Source organism: Gymnoscopelus braueri (assembly GCF_963280865.1).
Source record: "Gymnoscopelus braueri genome assembly, chromosome: 18".
NCBI lineage: Eukaryota > Metazoa > Chordata > Actinopteri > Myctophiformes > Myctophidae > Gymnoscopelus > Gymnoscopelus braueri.
In genome coordinates, this window is record NC_137618.1 from 43,748,903 (window position 1) to 43,767,808 (window position 18,906).

An 18,906-nucleotide genomic window follows, 5' to 3' on the forward strand; every position below is an offset into this window, starting at 1 on the left:
TCAAGTAGGGCGCTAATTTACGAAAATACACAAAAAGTTTAAATATGGAGATTAGAGGTTTTCTGCCCGACAACAACGATATAGAACTTAACCACGTGAACCCTAGCATCCCATTTCTGGGGGCGACAAACATTCAACGCAAATAGCAGATCTACAAGATCACAACAAGTCCTATTGTGACACATTGTGATCGGCAGTTTTTTGTCGTCATTTTCTTTTTGTATATATATATTTTTTAAATCTTCCCAAAATAGGGATGCCAGGGTTTAAAAAAAATAAGTGTTTGGAGATCCCGTGCATGCTACAGTATGCACAGCACCTAACATGTTGAACTGCACACGTGGGCAGCATAGAAATGACTAGAAATCGAATGAAGAATCCAATCCAGCAGATGGCAAATGTGAAAGGCACATACAAGTACACACACACACACACACACACACACACACACACAAAGATGTGCTTTGATAAGTGTACTCCAATGAGCAAAACATCAAAAGCTCTACAGGCCTACAAACGAATGCAGATTGCGGTGTTGTGTATAAAAATAAAAACGGTTACTCATCTGAGCCATCTACTATCAGCGGAGCGGAGAAGTAGTTCTAAAGAGGAAACCTGCTCGTTTGGTTTCCTCAGCACCGCTTCTGTTATGGATGGACAACACTTTACATTGTAAACAATTAGCAGAAGATGATTCATTAGGAATGTACTGCATTCATTTCTCCACACTAGCTAGAACTCTGCCATAAAACACACACACATTTTGTATTACTATACTTGCAAGGACATTATGAATGGCACTTTTAAAAGTTTTAAAATCTACAAGCTCACACCGCATAGCGCTGCGATGCATTGTGAGCTTGTAGGCTATTTTCTGTACATTACACCGGCAGGCAACTAAGTATAAATCAGGCATGACTAGCCTGGGATCCAGACTGATTGCTACGTTCTGCATTTTTTTTCTTCTCACTTTGCTTCACAGTCTGGAAAGCCTCCTATCTCCGTGCACAAACGGGAGAAAACGGACTGCGGCTTCTGATTGGTCTGTGTGTGTGTGTGTGGGGGGGGGGGGGGGGAGCAGTGTTGTCCAATGTAAAACTCGAGTCACTTCCTGACTTGCCTGCGTAGTAGAAATACGAGTCAAATAGGACCCTGGCCAGACTGAGTAGTGGAGTGAGAAAAGGATGAACGTAGCAAATCAGTCTGGATTCCAGGCTAGACTCTGTTCTAACCCCTAAACCTAAACTCAAATGTCTGATACCTCAACCAGAATAATACAACCTGAATCATTTCCTGATTGTAAGCCCCACTCCCCTTCTCAAAGTCTACTATAGGCTACTTGTAGGGGCATTTGGCCCTCACAAGTATAGTAATGTAGCACACACACACCAAGGAAGAGTCATCACGATAACGTGTTTCAAGTGCTATTTCCTTGCTCCTGTTCGAACAGCAGCATGGCGAGCTGCGAGCGGGCGCCCAGGCCCTCCAGGTTGCTCTGCACACAGCGGTGGTAGAGCTCCTCGCTGAGGCGCGGGTTGCACGCCTGGTGGCGGTACTGCTGGTGCAGCGCCGGCTCCACCGCCCGGAACACGTGCAGCGCCGAGTACTTGACGAACATGTCGTAGACGTCCAGCGACTCCAGGAGCTCCTCGTTCTCCTGCACGTCGGCCGTCATGCGCGTGCGCGTCGACATGTAGTCCGAGTTGTAGAAGCACGCCTCCTCGAAGGCGTGGCGGTCGAAGTGGCCGGCGTCCCGGAGCAGGTCGATGGCGGCCGGCGGCTGCTGGTTGTGGTAGGCCACGTCGGGGTTGTAGTCCTGCAAGTACAGTAAGGCCCCTCACAGTTAGTACATGACGTTGCTGTCAGGCATAAACCTCTAAATCAGACAATTTAGAGGTTAGGTTTAGGGGTTAGATTCATGCCTGATTTATACTTAGTTGCTTGCCGGTGTCATGTACAGTTCGAGTCCCGATCCTGACGACCTTTGCTGCGTGTCACTCCCCAGCTCTCTCTAACCATTTCCTACCTACTGTCTTATCAATAATAAAAGGCATAAAAAGCCCCCAAAAAAAATCTAAAACAAAAATGTTGCTAAACATGAGAAAAATATCCAGTAAAAAAAATAAATAAAAAAAAAAATACATGGGCAACACATTCTGCCCATACTGCACCCGAGACCAAGTTTAAAATAAGAATTTAATGCACAAGGCAACACAAACAATATATATATATGATGGACAGAGAGAGGTAAAATGTCATGATGGTGACAGCCCTACCTGGAAGTGGACGGGGAAGAACACCTGCCAGTTGTTGATGGAGTTCATCCTGCAGCGGTTCAGGAACTCTGTGTTAACGTTGGTGTCGACGTTGGCCAGGAAGAACAGCGTGTCCACCGGGTGCTTCTTGGAGATGATGTCCATGAACTTGATCTGCGACGGCGTCTCCGTCTTCACGCTGATCCACGGGATCTTCACGGCGGGGTACTTGCGCTCGTACGCGGTGATCTGCGCCTTGACGGCGGCGAAGATGTCGTTGTGGTTGACCTGCTGCGCCTCCACGGGGTCGTAGATGAACAGCAGCGTCAGCACGGCGTTCTCGCTCGTCTCGAAGGCGTTGGAGGCGAACACCTCCATGAAGCGGTCGACGTAGCTCCGGTCCTGCAGCGTCAGCGGGATGATGACGTGGATGCGGGTGGCCTCCGTGACGTAGGGCATGGGGATGATCTCGATGCGGCTCAGCGGGCGCACCAGGTGGACACGCTTGGTGACGGAGCGGCTGTGGCCCTTCTGGTTGACCACCTCCAGCTGCAGGTCTAAGGTGTACTCCATGCCCCGCGTGGGGTCGAAGCGCCGGTACCCGTTGATGAGCTGCTGCTTCTTCAGACGGAGCACGGGCTCGTACTTCCTGTTGAGCTCGCCCATGGCCACGTCGATGATGTCGGCCACGTCCAGCTTGTCGACGCCCTGCAGCTCGCACTTGGGAGAGCTGTCGGCGCACGCGTAGATCTGCTCCTCCGTGAAGTACTCCCACCGCAGGACCTCGAAGCGGGACTTGGGCTCGAAGGGCGGGTTGACGCCCACGGGCCACTGGGAGGTCCGGTTGCCGTCGAAAGCCACCACGCTCACGTTCTTTATTTCCTCCTGTGGGAAATGTGAGAAGAAAGTGTTAAAGGAGCACTTTAACACTATTCCAACCTATCTTTATATAATTGGTCCTCACCAAGATAGATATTAAAGTGTCACTCCACAACACACATATTAAAATACAAAGCACGTACCAGAATAAAAGTTGTGGACCACTCACAAGGAGTTGTGAGACACTTATCAAAAACAAATTAAACATACGTAATAGTACTATAAAAACAAAGTACAAAAACAAAATACAATGCACAATACACCAATGCTCATTATAAGATGGCACCGTTTCTGTCTACTCACTCTGCATCTCAGAAGAGAGTGATGGCCAGTTAAAAAATCTGCCTACCAGTGACATCATCGATAGGCAGGTTAATTTAAGATTTTACCAATGCAAACTTTTATCAATGCAAGAACAGTGGCTTCTGTTTCAGCACACAAACTTTCCAGGAAGAGAAAGGCTGTAGTTTCTATTATCTTGGAATCCCCATCGATGATGTCATTGGTAGGCAGGTTTCTGAACAGTCCACAGACCACCAATGAGACGCAGAGTGAGTAGACAGAAATTATGCCATCTTAGAATGAGGATTATTAGTGAGGACCAATTATATGAAGATAAGGATGACAATTTAAGTGAATACAATTACCTATTCAAGGACCTGACCTTCATACTAGGACTAATTAGTACAATTTGGACACGAGCAGAAGGGATCTAGAACAGTGATCCTCAACCTTTTTTTTATTTCAAGGACCCTTAGTTTGATTTGCTTTGGTTCGTGCACTCTCAAGAGTTACAGACCTGGTAAAGGTCCATTTAGAACCCCCTCAAGAAACCCTGAGGGTCCCTGGACCATTGAGAACAACTGCTTTATGGGTCTGTAACGCAGAGTGGATAAATGGAACCGGGTCCATTTGGTAACGAGAACGATGGTAGCGGCAAGAAACTGATCTCAGGTTGTCGAACCCCTGTGGCTCTTGTGTCTGGTGGCTCTCGTCTTTATCGGTTTAACATGAAAAAATGAGGACATGCATCCATTTGTGCACTCTCAGAGTTACAGACCCGTGAGTGTCCATTTGGGAACCCCCTCAAGGACACATGGAGGTCCCCAGACCCCCACGTTGAGAACCAGTGATCTAGAGTGTTTTTTCAGGAAAATGTATGACACAGACCTATTGTTTGTTTGTTTGTTTTTGTGTTACCTGCAGCTTAGCGATCTCTTCGTAGGTTCGCTGCAGTTCGATCTCACTGAAGTGTCTGTGCAGTCGATACATCTGCTCCGGGTCGGCCACAGGGTGGACGGTCAGGGCGTTCTCAAACTCCACACTCTCCTCTTTGCTTGGATCAGCGTCCTTCTCCAGCTTGTGATGATGATACTGAAGCCCCTGGAAGACAAAGAAGAGAGAAACAGCTTATTCTCTTAAAAAGGAGCAATTGTTTGCCCATTTTCAACCTCATCTTGATGCAATTAGTGAACACAATGTTAGTGTGTTCCACAATGATGTTTTATGTGGGAGTAGTTAGCTATGACTTTATAGCCCTGTTCAGATATAAAAAATGTGTGAACGTGCACCGAATTTTGAGTGACGGTACTCTTGTTTCTGCATTTATGCCTGCTTGGGACCTACAACATTGCAGGCAAAGTCTTTACGGAAAGCAAGCGTAAATTGCCGGCAGCGTCATATTCTGAGTGTAACTTGTGTTCAATATAAATGTATATATTTTGTACATTAATGGTAACGTGAGTAGCAAGTACTGTACTCGACTATTCCGCCTAGAGTCAGAACGGCACATACCACAAACTGTACAGGAAAATAGGGCATGTGAGAACGCCTCTCCTGCTGCCTATGCCGGCATAGCCTGGCATGGCCAGACTAATATCACTGTGTAGATATTAGTCTGGAATCTCTGTGTGGAACCTGCATTTCCAAGCGGCCCTGATTGGTCCCTCATTGGTCCCTCACTACTTCGAAGGGAGTGAAATTCAATCACAACTGAGCCAGACCAAATCTGCCGAGGGCTTCTTTTTTTTTGCAATGGCAGATTCGTCTGGTTTCCAGGCTGATGCCTAGCCTGGTAAACCCTCCCTCCGTAAATCTCATTTCTATTTGATTCCTGGAGTGAGTCTGGCCTGATCCGCCTTTCTGCAATATTGGCTGTGTATGCCAAACGGCCGAGCCTATCAGCGTCGTCGCTCATTGTTCTGTGATTGACAGCTTACGTTGGCCAATCAGGTGGCGAGTTCGAGTGAGTCCAAAACACGAACGGCAGCCATCTTTTCCTTGTGCACTATAATCTCCGCAATTTTTTTACTTCAAAAAGCTCTCTAACTTCTATTTTGAGGCACGGAATTTACTTATAAGATATCGTTTGGATAGAATTTAGTTGTTTAACTTCATATATGTGGTCAATTAATCAATTTAAAAATAAAAATTTAGAGAACCGGTAGGGGCGGGCAGTGACATCCATGTATCCGAGTAAGGCAACCCATTTTGGGCATGGATCGTCTCAAAAGTCCCGTAGCGTCACATTAGACTGGTGAACTGCTGATTGGCTGAAGGGGAAAAATTATCATTGGCTGAAGGGGTTGTCAGTCAACGGTATTACTCCCGCCCAACTCCAGCACAGCCAATATTGCAGAAAGGCGGATCAGGCCAGACTCACTCCTGAAATCAAATGGAAATGAGATTTCCGGAGGGAGGGTTTACCAGGCTAGCTGATGCCGGCAACTCATGTTAATTAGTTTCCCGAAAATGTAACTCATCCATATCTGAACATAGCTTATGCAACATTTAAAAATGTTGGAATACCTCCAAACAAACAAGGCCTCAAGCCCCGCCAGGCCTGTCACAATTATTACATAATCGCATAATTGCAATTATTTGAGATAATCACAATTATTTTGCATAATCGTCTCCATGTCGAAAAATGCTTTTCAAACATTTTCCAAAAATAACAGAAATAGGTGATCTACAAGCTTACATGTAAGCTTGTAGATCACATATTTCTGCTATTAATGTTTTTTTGAAAGTATACAATTATTAAATGTCAGTAATTTCTTCATATATTTCAGTTATTTGTGCCTGTGCAATTTTTGTTTACGAAGTCTAAAAGGCAAACAGAAAAAATACATGTATTCATATGTTCCAATGCTCAATGGCAAAAACACAATTCAATCGTTAATCCCAATTATTTGTCTGACAATTAATCGTCAACTTAATTTTTTTAATCGTAACAGCCCGAGCCCTAGGTCGTGAATCACTGCCCTAAACAGAACAACGGCCCAAGAAGCTTCAGCAGAGAAAAAAAAAGAAAATCCAATCTGATCAAGCTATTAAAAGTACAAAATCATCTAATGGATGATGGAGCCGGAAGGTCAGTCTGTCTTATTAACGTTTGCCAACAGCTTGCCATCTTTACTGTAGCACTTGTGAAGCTTAATTTATGACTTGTTGCATGTTTGTTTTTAGACCTTATTAATCACTCTCATTAATCACTCCTCTATTCTTAGTAAAAAACTAACCCGAGATGCTTTATTTCCATCTTGGAAATGCATTGCATTGGATTTTTTTTTCATGTCGATTCGTAAAAAAAAAAAAAGAATTAACCTGCTTCTCGATTATTCGATAAACCTACATGAGCAGGATTAAGGTTATTGGTTCTAAATGTCGGTTTCGATATATTTTATATATCGTCTCTGCTATTTAAAAAATAGCAAAAGTAGCAGATCTAGAAGCTCAAAACGCGTCGCTTCGCGCCACATTTCGAGCTTGTAGATCTGCTACTTTTGATACTTTAGTGTGACACTGTGGTATGATCAAGTAGGGCATACATGGACAACTGGCGGCCCGGGGGCCACATGCGGCCCTCACCTTCACTTAATGCGGCCTGCAGGTTAATATCGGAATACTGACTTATTATTGATTTCAGCTGTTACAATTCCAAACATGCAAACATGACCCGCTTTAATTACTTCAGTCCATATTAGTAGCTGTAGTAGTAGATGACTAGTATTAAATTTTTTTTTATAATTCTTATGTATTACTTTTTAGGATTCCGATTCAAAAAGCAAAAAAAAAAAATCTGGATTCCAATTAAAAAAATTGCAAAAACAGCAGATCTACAAGCTCAAAACGCATCGCACTGCAACTCGTTTTGAGCTTGTAGATCGGCTATTTTTGCTACTTTTGTGTGACATAGAATGACGAAGTAGGGCCCTCTCCATCACCAAAGTTGCCCACCCCTGAGCTACAGCCTCTCTACCCTCTCAGCTACAGCCTCTCTACCCTCTCAGCTACAGCCTCACTACCCTCTCAGCTACAGCCTCTCTACCCTCTCAGCTACAGCCTCTCTACCCTCTCAGCTACAGCCTCTCTACCCTCTCAGCTACAGCCTCTCTACCCTCTCAGCTACAGCCTCACTACCCTCTCAGCTACAACCTCTCTACCACAGCCTCTCAGCTACAGCCTCACTACCCTCTCAGCTACAACCTCTCTACCACAGCCTCTCAGCTACAGTCTCTCTACCCTCTCAGCTACAGCCTCTCTACCCTCTCAGCTACAGCCTCACTACCCTCTCAGCTACAGCCTCTCTACTACAGCCTCTCAGCTACAGCCTCTCTACCCTCTCAGCTACAGCCTCTCAGCTACAGCCTCTCTACCCTCTCAGCTACAGCCAGCCCTACGTTGGTGAGCAACATGTTGATGTTTTCTCACCGAAAATAACCGATCTTCAGGCTTCCAAATTGCAGCGCACACCGCGCATTAAAAAAACAGCTATTTTCAGCGTGCGACGCCGTCGTGCGTCTAAATATAAACCGACGTTCCTCGAGTGAGTCGAGTCACATTATAATCAGTAGATACTGTACATGCCTGTCATTGCTGGGCTTTTGCAGCTAAATAGATGCTTCTGTGTTCTCTCTGCGAGCACAGCCAGGGGTGGAAGAAGTACTCAGATTCTTTTTTTTTCTTACTTAAAGCAGCACTATATAACTTTTCTCTTCTACCCCGGACTTGAACCCTGTTTCCTGCAATAGTGCAGATTTGTTTTCTTTTTTTTATATACCATTGAGCTAATAGAGCCTGTCTGCTTGCTCAGGGGATAAATTGAATCTTGACTATCGGGTCAACATTCGTGTCTAGGTGAGACATGACCTTTGACATGATCTAAATATCTCAATAGAAGAGCAGGGAGACAAAACACAACCACCCTAATTGTGTCAACATACTCTACCACAGTGTTTCCCAAACATTGGGTCGGGACCCATTTGTGGGTTTCTTCATTTCCGACAAAAAAAATTAAATTATTTCAAAACATTCAAAACAAAAACAAAAAATAAGAAATAAAACACTATTGGGTTGTGTGCTTGTAGATCTGCTATTTTCACTAGTTTGGGTCTCGGGAAGACATCTGATTTCTCTTTTGGGTCTCGAGCTACAAAGTTTGGGAACCACTGCTCTATAATAAAGATTGGACAACATAAATCATTTAAAAAAAAAAAAAGTAACAGTGCCGCTTTAAGGAAAATTTAACAATACCAGATTATAAAAACTAATTTATTCAAAATGTGTTCAAACTTTTTTTGGGGGAAATCAAAATGATCGAAGTAACTAACTAGTAACTAAAGTTGTGAAATAATTGTAGCGGAGTTAAACAAGTATAATATTTGCCTCTGAGATGTAATGGAGTAGAAGTATAACAATGAACATACTCAAGTAAAGTAAAAGCACCTCAGAGTTTTCTTAAGTACAGTACTTGAGTAAATGTACTTGCACCACCACAGTGAAGTGGCAACTGTTTTCATCCGCTCTCCCAGGGTTTTTCTTTTGACTTTTCCCCTACTTTCTGTGTGTGTGTGTGTGTGTGTGTGTGTGTGTGTGTGTGTGTGTGTGTGTGTGTGTGTGTGTGTGTGTGTGTGTGTGTGTGTGTGTGTGTGTGTGTGTGTGTGTGTGTGTGTGTGTGTGTGTGTGTGTGTGTGTGTCTCTTAGCCTGACACTCAGCCTGAATTTTCATTTCGTTTCACTCCATTATTCAGTCTGAAAGCCCTCTCAATGCAGCGGAGTTCTGAGATGGGGGCGTGGCCAAAGTGGGACTCCACTATGAGCCAACGCGATTGGTTCATACTGGATTGTCCCGATCCCGATTCGTCGGTCAGATTTTCAACCGAGCAACACCCGCCTTCGAAAGCGTCACCAGACCCTGAATGCTAGGCAAAGGATTCAGGGGGTGGAGCCAGGCTATGTGTCTCTCTCTCTCTCTCTGCGGGAGTCGTCGCCTGAGGCGCTCTGATGACCACCAAACTCTCTCCTCTCCTCTTTGTTTCCCCACTTTTTAACAAGATGGTTTCCAGCGGTTGAACGCAAGTACATTTACTCAAGTACTGTACTTAAGTAAAAGTTACAGCTATATTACAAAACATATCGTTCAAATCAGGGGTAGAAGAGGAAAGTTACATAGTGCAGCTTTTAGTAGAAAATAAATAAATAAAAATATTTTTCCACCACTGATGGTTTCCTGCTGTGCCTGGTGCCCACAGGAGAGAAAATGGCAGTGTGGCACGTGTAGTGCAGACATTGTGGGCACTCATACGCTGTATAATCATGGGTTACTTTTAATTTCACTCAAGAGTGTCCAAATGTAACCAAATGGAGTTAGAAATGGGTAAAAACTGAGCACTCATATGAATAACAAATTGACTTTTAACCCAAGACCTGAGGCCGATTCTACAACAATTTTCTGAAAAAAACATGTTGCTTAGTGGTTCTCAGACTATTTCATGTCAAGGACCACCCCAAATTATATGTATTTGGCCGTGGACCCCCATCTCATAATATGTTGTTCCAGGGACCCCCAGAAGCAAGGATTTGAGTAAAAAATGTTCGCTTAAAAAATATGGATATTCAAAGATTTGCACACATTTTCACGATTTTTCAAAAATAGCAGATATACAGGCTCATAGCACGGCACTCTGTGCCACGCTATGAGCTTGTATATCTGCTATTTTTGAATAGCCAAAGTATTAAATAATGGTTAAAGTGGTTACACACAGATGCGTTCCTGGTTCGAATGGGTTAAGATAGTCGTGTTACTTTGAGCAGCTTGCCAAGCTCTTTAGATTTGCATGCGTGCGTGTGTGTGTGCGTGTGCGTGTGCGTTGAGTGGGGAGCTCTAAAGTCAAGCGGATCCTAAATGACTATTTTTGGCGATGTATATTTGCACATAAGTGAAATTAGTCCTCTGCATTTACCCATTGTAATCATTAGGAGTAGCGGGCGCAATTAGTACAGCGCTCGGGAGCAGTTAGGGGTTAGGAGTGTTGCTCAGGGGCATTTCAACACATAGGTCCGGGGCGCGAACCAGCGACCTACTGTTTCCCAGATGGCCTCTAGTCTCTACCCACTCAGTCCATTGATAGATACAGGTATGGGTGCAGAATAATCATTAAAAAAACAATATAATAGACCGAACATGTGCTGGTTAGGTTTGCATAATGTATGAACCATTAGAGGATATTAATAGAGGCATAAGTATCATGTGCATTCTATCACCAGTTAAAAAAAAGGCCTATAAATCTATCTGCATGTGGACTGACAGGGTTAGCATAGGTTATGAACCTTTCATATAATATAGATAGAACCCCAACTATTATTAGATTATTGGTTTACTTATGTATTACTTTATTATTAGATTACTATTTTTATGCATTTGATGTAGTGTATTATGATGTAGTATCTTGTGTCCTTGCTTACTGTAAATCGCTCTGGATTAAGAGCGTCTGCTAAATGCCTAAATTGTACACTGTAAACTGTAACTGGAGGATAAATCAAATGACACCGACTGAAGGCATCCTGCACCTACTGCTTTTACCTTACAGTGGTAATAGTCTCTCCTCAGAGCTTCTTGACTATATACGTGCTAATGCCATTACAGCAGTAGGGCATGTTGAGTCCACAAGGGATTTATTTTCACACCCTGACCCTACCTGAACTCACCTGGACAGATTATCCATTTATAACAGCTGCTTTTACAGTGCGTGACAGGATGCACGTCTGCTCTATAATCACTGGTGGAAGTAGTTACTAAGATGTTTTTACTTAAGTAAAAGTAGCACTACCACAATGTTTGTCTGCATTCCTGCATTAAAAAATGTGACTCGACTAAAAGTACAAAAGTATTGGCATCAAAATATACTTTAAGTACCAAAAGTAAAAGTACTCACTATGAAGAATGTCCCTTTTTTTTTCTTCTCCAAGATGTGTCTATTTTCGAAAAGCCAAAGTATAAAATAGGGCTTAAGTGTTTAATATATCGTCTCTGTTGGGTGGAAACCTCGACATGTCCAAAACTGTTACTTTTCAGGATTAAAAAAATATATATATAGCAAAAGTAGCAGATCTACAAGCTCAAAAGTTTCGAGCTTGCAGATCTGCTACTTTTGTGTGACACTGTAGTATGATAAAGTAGGGAATTATTTAACGAAAAAACACACAAAGTTAGAGGTTTCTGCCTGACAGCGATGATTTTTTGTAATAATTCATATCTGCAAATCAACTAACTAGAGTTGTCAAATAATCGGAGTTAAAAAAATGCAACATTTGTGTCTGGAATAGAAACACTCAATTAAAGTAAAAGTATCTCAAAACTGTACAGTAAATGTACTTAGTTACTCGTTTCCACCACTGTCTATAATACAGATGTCAGTGCTGTCTTCGCTCTGTCACTACAGTGTTAACACAGCTGTCTGTTTCATGTCAGTACATTCCCAGAGGCAGGGAATCATCATGCCACTGTCCTGACTGATGCTGGGCCAAAGGGCCAATCTTTTTATTTGTTTACAAAGCACTTAATAACTTGGCACCTACATGTATCAAGGATTCTATAGAGTTTTATGTTCCAACCAGAACACTCAGCCAGGTCCTCCTCCGCTCTCCTACTAGAGGTTCCCAAAGCTTCTCATAAGAAGCTTCGGTGAGGCTGATTTCTGGGTCTATGGTTGTGGAATACACTACCACTTGAACTTAAAAAGGCGAGCTCTCTTAGTTTTTTAAGAGTAAACTGAAATCCTATTTTTTCAATGTGGCATTTATCTAAATAAATTTTGTGTTCACGTCTTAGACTTTTTTTTGGTATTGCTATTTTTACTTTGATTAATTTGTATAATTTTGCCCTACGTTGACTTGCTCTACACTACACTGTTTAGTCATGTTTCTGTTTGCCAATTCAGTTTTTTCTGGCATTCTACTATTTATTATCTTAATGTGAAGCACTGTGGGTTACAGTTTTGTATGAAAGGTGCTATACAAATAAAGTTATTATTATTTTTATTATCAGCAGACAGTGGTTGGAGGACGGGTGGTCTCCCTACCCTTTCCTTGAGAAATACAGATCTCTGCGGGGTCCGCGGCCAAACACATCATCAATTCGGGGGTCCTTGACATGAAAACGTTTAGAGAGAACCATCGCTCTTAAAAAACTCACCTCGTGCTCTTCGACGCAGTTGGTGTTGGCGTAGTCGATGATGCACCTCCCCAGCCACTCGTCCGGCCGGGCGCTCAGGATGTCGTTCCTGCAGTTCTCCAGGAAGGGCTGCAGGCGAAGCAGCAGCGCCCGCGACAGCAGGTAGCCGAACCCGCCGTAGCAGTACCTCCCTTCCATCTCCCCGCCGATGAACTCCTCGGGACTGCCCATGTACAGCTCATTCTCCATGCTCAGGTGGCCCACCAGGGCCTTGATGCGGTCCGCCTCGGTGTACGTGTCGTCCTGGACGAAGTAGAACCAGTCGTACTCGTTGACGTAGTGCTCCAGCACGTACTTGACCGTCTGGAACATGTTCCAGATGAGCCTCTCGTCGCCGTGCGTGACCACGAACATGCCGTGGGGCACCTTGCGGTTGCGCGTCCCCGTGAAGAAGACCACGGTGTCCAGGTGGTGGCTGATGGTGCGGTTGACGGCCACGCCCAGCGTGTTGATGGTGCTCTTGGACGTCAGGACCCCGGCGAAGAGGCGCTCTCGGATCCCCAGCTCCGTGCTGATGTACTTTGCCCTGTTAAAAACCGGTGGTGTAAAATAAAAACATTTTTGAGGTGTTTTTTTTTTTACTTGAGTATTTCCAATTTTCAGTACTTTTACTTCTACTCCACTAACATGCAAATATTGTACTTTTACTACTACATTACAATTATTTGAAAACTTTAGTTACTGGTCACTTAGTAAGTGTAGGTTTTGATTATTATTACAAAACATATTAACCACTTATATATATATATATATATATATATATATATATATATATATATACACACTTTGGCTATTTGAAAATAGCTGATCTACAAGCTCACAACACGTCGCATTGCGACGCGTTGTGAGCTTGTAGATCTGATATTTTCAAAAGATTTTATACATCTGAAAACTTGGACGTTCTGCATAATGAGTACTTTTACTTTTGGTACTTTTTAATTTGATGCCAATACTTTCATACTTTTACTCAAGTACATTTTTAATATCTCTGCTGTCCGGCAGGAACCAGCTAACTCCAAAATGTTTTCAGGAAATGAAAAAAACAAAACAAAGATGGAGTTAGGAGGTTTTGTTCATCATTGATAAGAACAGCTGGCCGGTCAAAAGGGGGTGGAGCCTGGAGTCAGCTAAACCAGCTAACTCCACCCCCCTTTGCTGGAGTTAGCTGGTTTAGCAGAAAGTTTGAGGATCCATGGAGTTAGCTGGTTTTGTCAGAAGCACTTTTTTAATACTTTTCATTGGTTCAATTTTTTTTTTACCGGGTGATCAATAGCACTGATTTATGGAAAAAAATGCAAAAGCGGAAAAAAATTATGTAACGTAAAGTATTTCTATATTGCGGTATTGATACTTTTACTTAAGTAACAGATGTGAGTACTTCATCTATCACAGGTTTAAAAACCACCAGACAGGTTTTTGGTGTGTCAGCACTACCAGTAAAAGTGACACTTCCAAAGGCATGCAACAGCTTGTGTGATACATCACCACAGGGCTGTCACGATTATGACATTTTTACGCCTTCCAAAGGCGTAAAGGGTTTAATTGTCCCACAAATAATTGTGATTAATGATTTAATTGTGTGTTTGGCATTGAACATAGGATTAGCCCATTTAGGGCGGGAACCCCTATTTGCAACTATACCTTTCAGGACGGGAACCCCTTTTGGGGTTCTTGTTGCTATGAATAGTATATAGCAACATACATTTTTGGTAATTTCTGAATAAATATTTGAAGTTTTTCAGAAAACGTAGGCGTTTTTAGAATCGGCCTCAGGTCTAAATGGGTTCAAAATGACCTTTCTGTTTGCCTTTGTAAACAAATATTCCACAGGGCAGATATGACAAATAACTTGAATACTATACAAAACAAATGACTGACATATTTAATAATTGAATGCTTTTTAAATAGCGGAAATAGTCGATCTACAAAGCTCACAAGGGAGTATGCAGTAATTGTGACAGGCCTAAGATAAGAACTACCGGTAAAAGTGACACTTCCAAAAGGCATGCATTACGGCTTGCGTGATTCATCCCTGCCATCACAGATATACGTTGGAGAAGCCAGACCTCAAAGTATATTTTTTGCTGCTGTGGCATGCATGGCATGGCTGTTCTGAAGCCTAGTAATATAGAAAGTATGTTAAGGGAAAGGGGGTAATGTTTGGAAGTCGGTTGTTGACGTTGGACAGACTCCAAACCTAACCATATAGAATGACCGTACTAGAGCACAAAGCTCCATCTTGTGTCAAAAGAGCAGCGTGGGCCTGGGTGGAAAAGTAAACATGCAAATATACGGTGGTGATCTAATAAAACCCTTAGAGGATTAATCACTCATGTAATATTGTTTTAATCGGCGTTAAAAGCTTATAATTAATGATATTATGTTGAGGGTTTTTAGGCCACATATCACTGATGTCCACAATGACAAGAGGCTGGAAAGACTACTAGCGTTGATGCAAGGCTGTTGCAAATAAGGACCAGGGCCAATTCCTCAAATTATGAGTCAACTCACGACTGTTTTTAAACACTTGAACCCACTAGAGTCTAGACTTAGTCTAAACTGGAGCAGTTGTCGCTGTAGTTTGACTGCTTTTTTCCCCGTCTACACCAAATCTCATCGCTAAAGATTTCCGATCTACGAGCTCAAAACGTGTTGCGTTGCGCCACGTTTTCAGCTTGCAGATCAGATATGTTTTCATTCATGGATATTTTTTTGTTTTTGTCGCATTTCTAAGCCAACAATTTGATGACCAGCGGACCGGTAGGCAGCGCTCATCATCAAATTATTGCCGTAGGAATGTGACAAAAACAAAAAAATATCCATGAATTTAAGTCTCCATGGGGTGACTAGATAAAACTCTACAATTGTTGATGGTCAAAATTGGTTGACAAGTTCTCCAAAAAGAAAATACTTGGCCATGGCCCAACGCACATTCCATGCTGTTCTGCATGTCTGAAACCTGGCTTCTGATTGTTGGTATAATCTGCATTGGCCCACCACGACCATTCAAGATTTCTCTATAAGGTCACTGTGTTGACCCTAAACAGCAGTAATTTACCAGGCCATAAAAACAAAAGAACCCATAAAAAAGACACTTTGAAAATGCTCGTTTGACCCGTGGTTTGGATATAGAAATACGTGCTGAAAACACAGTGAAAATCACATTGTCTACTCTGAGTTGATGATAACATAAGATTGAGGATCACGATATTATGTCTTGTTACTACTATGTCAAGGAGCCAAAACCAAGACATTTTACTGTGCTTGATGGGACATAACAAATTAAATCTCTTGAATCTTAAAGGAGTAGTTCACCCAGAAAATGTCTTATTTTCTATCAATTACACACCTCGTGAAGCCTTGAATTCATGGAGATGTTTGTTTTTGACACATTCCTGAGCCAATGATTTGATGACCGGATGTATTACTTCTTGTAGGAGCTCAAAGTGTCAACTTTGAGTCTCCTATACATTAGCATCTTTCCGCCGGTCATCAAATTATTGGCTTAGGAATGCGACACAAACGAAAGAATCTCTGTGAAATCAAGGCTTCATGGGGCGTGTAATTGATAGAAAATAAGTCATTTTTTGGGTGAACTGAACCAGTGCTTTATTGAATACTTGCTACAGAACACAGCAAAATCCTCACCGTTAATTTATCCAATTGTAACTCTCAGAGTGTTAATGTAAGCAAATGGGTACATTTGTACACTGACACTCTCAGAGGTTAAATTAACAGAGGGTTTTACTTTTTAGAACAGTGATTCTCAAAGTGGGGTCCTTGAGGGGGTTCCAGGGGGTGCCCACTGCCCAGCTAAATGTGTTTAATATAGCATCAGAATCTGTTTAACCACTTTAACCTTATTCTATACTTTGGCTTATAATAAAAAATAGCAAATCTACAAGCTCATAACACGTCACGATGAGACGTGTTGTGTACTTGTAGATCTACTATAAAATCTTGAAAAACTTGAAAATATTGGGGTCCCTGGCAGCCAAATACATGTTAATTTGGGGGTCCTTTGAGAACCAGTGGTTTAGTGTATAATATTAGGTAGAAGTTGGGATTCCAGGGGTAAACAGAACCTGTGGGGTTTCTAGACAGGAATGTGGAGTAATCGAGCTAATTGGTAGGCCGTCGTCATGGCAACACAACGCTCTCCAGTTATTTTCAACCAACCAGCCAACCGACACATTATGAGGTGAAATCACCAGAACAGAACAGAGTGACGTTGGTGATGTGATCTGTGCAGTGGTTCTAAAACACCTTTTCATTCCATGGACATAAGTCTGAGAGAGTAGAGCCTCGGATCAAGACGTATTTTATCAATTTTGACATTTGCATATCTATGATACGAAAGTAAAAGTCAAGACTCGATAAAATACATCCATGATAGTCTTGATCCAAGGCTAGAGAGTAGACCCAACCGAATGGACCCTGGTTCCATTTGTACACTCTCAGAGGTACAGACCTGTAAAGGGTCCATTTAGAACCCCTGAGGGTCGCTGGAGGACCTCACTTTGAGAACCACTGCCAAAGTGGGATTTGTTGTCATTTTCCAAGTTGCCATAACCACATTGTAGCCCACGAACCTTGGACAAGATTGGTATTTAACAACAAAACTAAGATTCATAACTATAAATAATAGCCCAATGTTTGACTTGGGATGAGATTGTTACATTATGGGCTATTTTACCAATATAAAACCACATTGAGACTAAACACTAAAGTCTCCTTTACAAGTGTGAACTGGCCAAGAGGCACATATAGATATTACACACTGACCTTTTCCAGAATGACAAATACAGGGCAATGCAAACCAAATGGGGCAGATCTACAATCTCGCTACAAGGTCTGAGCTTGTAGATCTGCTATTTTAACTTTATAACACTTGTGAAATAGGACATTCTGCATAATGAGTACTTTTACTTTTGGTACTTTAAGTACATTTTGATGCCAATACTTTTTTACTTTGACTTAAAGTAATTTTTTTATACCAGACTTTTACTTGTAACAGAGTATTTCTGCATTGCAGTATTGACACTTTTACTTGGGTAAAACATTTGATTTCCACCACTGCATATAGACTGTCTATTGTGACATGTAAACCAACCAGACATTCATTATCACATATTGGGGCCCAAATCGTGCCAAGATATACAAGTCATTGGTTCTCAAAGTGGTTCCCCCAGGGGTCCTTGGGGGGGGGTACCAGGGGCCCCCAGCAAAATTAGTTAATAAAGCATCACAATCATTTTTAACCACTTTAACCATATTTTATACTTTTGCTATTCAGATATACAAGCTCATGCCGCGCTATGAGCTTGTAGATCTGCTATTTTAGAAAAATCCCTGACAGAAAAATATTTTTGATGGTGGGGGGGGGGGGGGGGGGGTCCGCACTCCGCAGCCAAATACATGTCATTTTGGGGGTCCTTGACATGAAAAAGTTTGCACTGATATAAGTGATGAAGTATTGATCCACGTTGCCTTACCGGAAAAGTTTCTTGGGACTCTGCTGGACTTGCTTATAGGGGACGACCCTCGGCTGGAAGTCCTCCTGGGAGTCCGTGGTGGTGCTCGCTATGGAGTTGGGTCTCCTGGCCCCCTTCAGCCCAGCGCCCTCCTCCTGCTGGGACAGAGGAGTCGCGGTGGCCTGGTGGTGGTCGTCGTGGAGGAGGCACTGTGTCTCCTCCACCCAGTTCACACTGAGCAGGCTGAGGGTGAAGCCCAGGGAAATGCCGACGATCACCGGACCGACGGGCCTCAGCAGAGAGATCAGCCATGAGAACCTCATTCTGAGAGGAGAAGGAGGAGAAGGAGAGGGAGAGGGAGGAGGTGGAGGAGGAGGAGGAGGAGAAGGAGAAGGAGCCGTCGGTGTGAACAACAGCAGCCTTGTCTCTGCCTCAGTGAGCATCAAAGAGCATTAAAGCGCATCAAAGAGCAGCAGACTGAGCAGAACTGGATACAAAGTAACGATAATGTACTAGCCGCTGCTTTCTTTCTTTCTGACTACATTAAAATGTTACCGATCGTTACGTGTCAGAAAGAGTCCCAGTCTGGCCCCTCCCCCTCAGCCGCCTCCTCGGGGTTGCCAGGTTTTGCGCGAGAAATAAGCAACCAGGTCTATGAGAACAAGCACCAAAAGATGCGACTATTATGAGCACTTTAAAGGGGTAGTTCCCCCAAAAATATATTTTTTTCTATCGATTAGTCACCCCATGGAGACTTGAACTCATGGATATTTTTTAGTTTTTG

The 18,906-nt window shown here is 42.8% G+C and overlaps 1 protein-coding gene across 1 annotated transcript; it reads right to left on the reverse strand.

Moving 5' to 3' along the window:
- Positions 1-1,157: 1,157 nt before the first annotated feature.
- On the reverse strand, positions 1,158-18,619 carry LOC308073460 (chondroitin sulfate synthase 2-like). Its single transcript, XM_080412381.1, has 5 exons — positions 18,144-18,619; positions 12,610-13,174; positions 4,335-4,517; positions 2,277-3,140; positions 1,158-1,816 (listed from the first exon to the last, which is right to left on the reverse strand). The coding sequence occupies exons 1-5, from the start codon at positions 18,563-18,565 to the stop codon at positions 1,418-1,420; spliced, it is 2,433 nt and encodes an 810-aa protein (XP_080268507.1). The 5' UTR covers positions 18,566-18,619; the 3' UTR covers positions 1,158-1,417.
- Between the last annotated feature and the right edge of the window lie 287 nt (positions 18,620-18,906).

What these genes read in the sequence shown, in the direction of transcription:
- LOC308073460 (XM_080412381.1), bottom strand. Translation starts at nt 18,565, where the DNA reads ATGCTCACTGAGGCAGAGACAAGGCTGCTGTTGTTCACACCGACGGCT. An exon ending in AGTCCCAAGAAACTTTTCCG is followed by an intron (nt 13,175 to 18,143) that starts GTAAGGCAACGT and finishes GGTTTTTAACAG; the next exon opens with GGCAAAGTACATCAGCACGG. An exon ending in TCTTCCCCGTCCACTTCCAG is followed by an intron (nt 1,817 to 2,276) that starts GTAGGGCTGTCA and finishes CTGTACTTGCAG; the next exon opens with GACTACAACCCCGACGTGGC.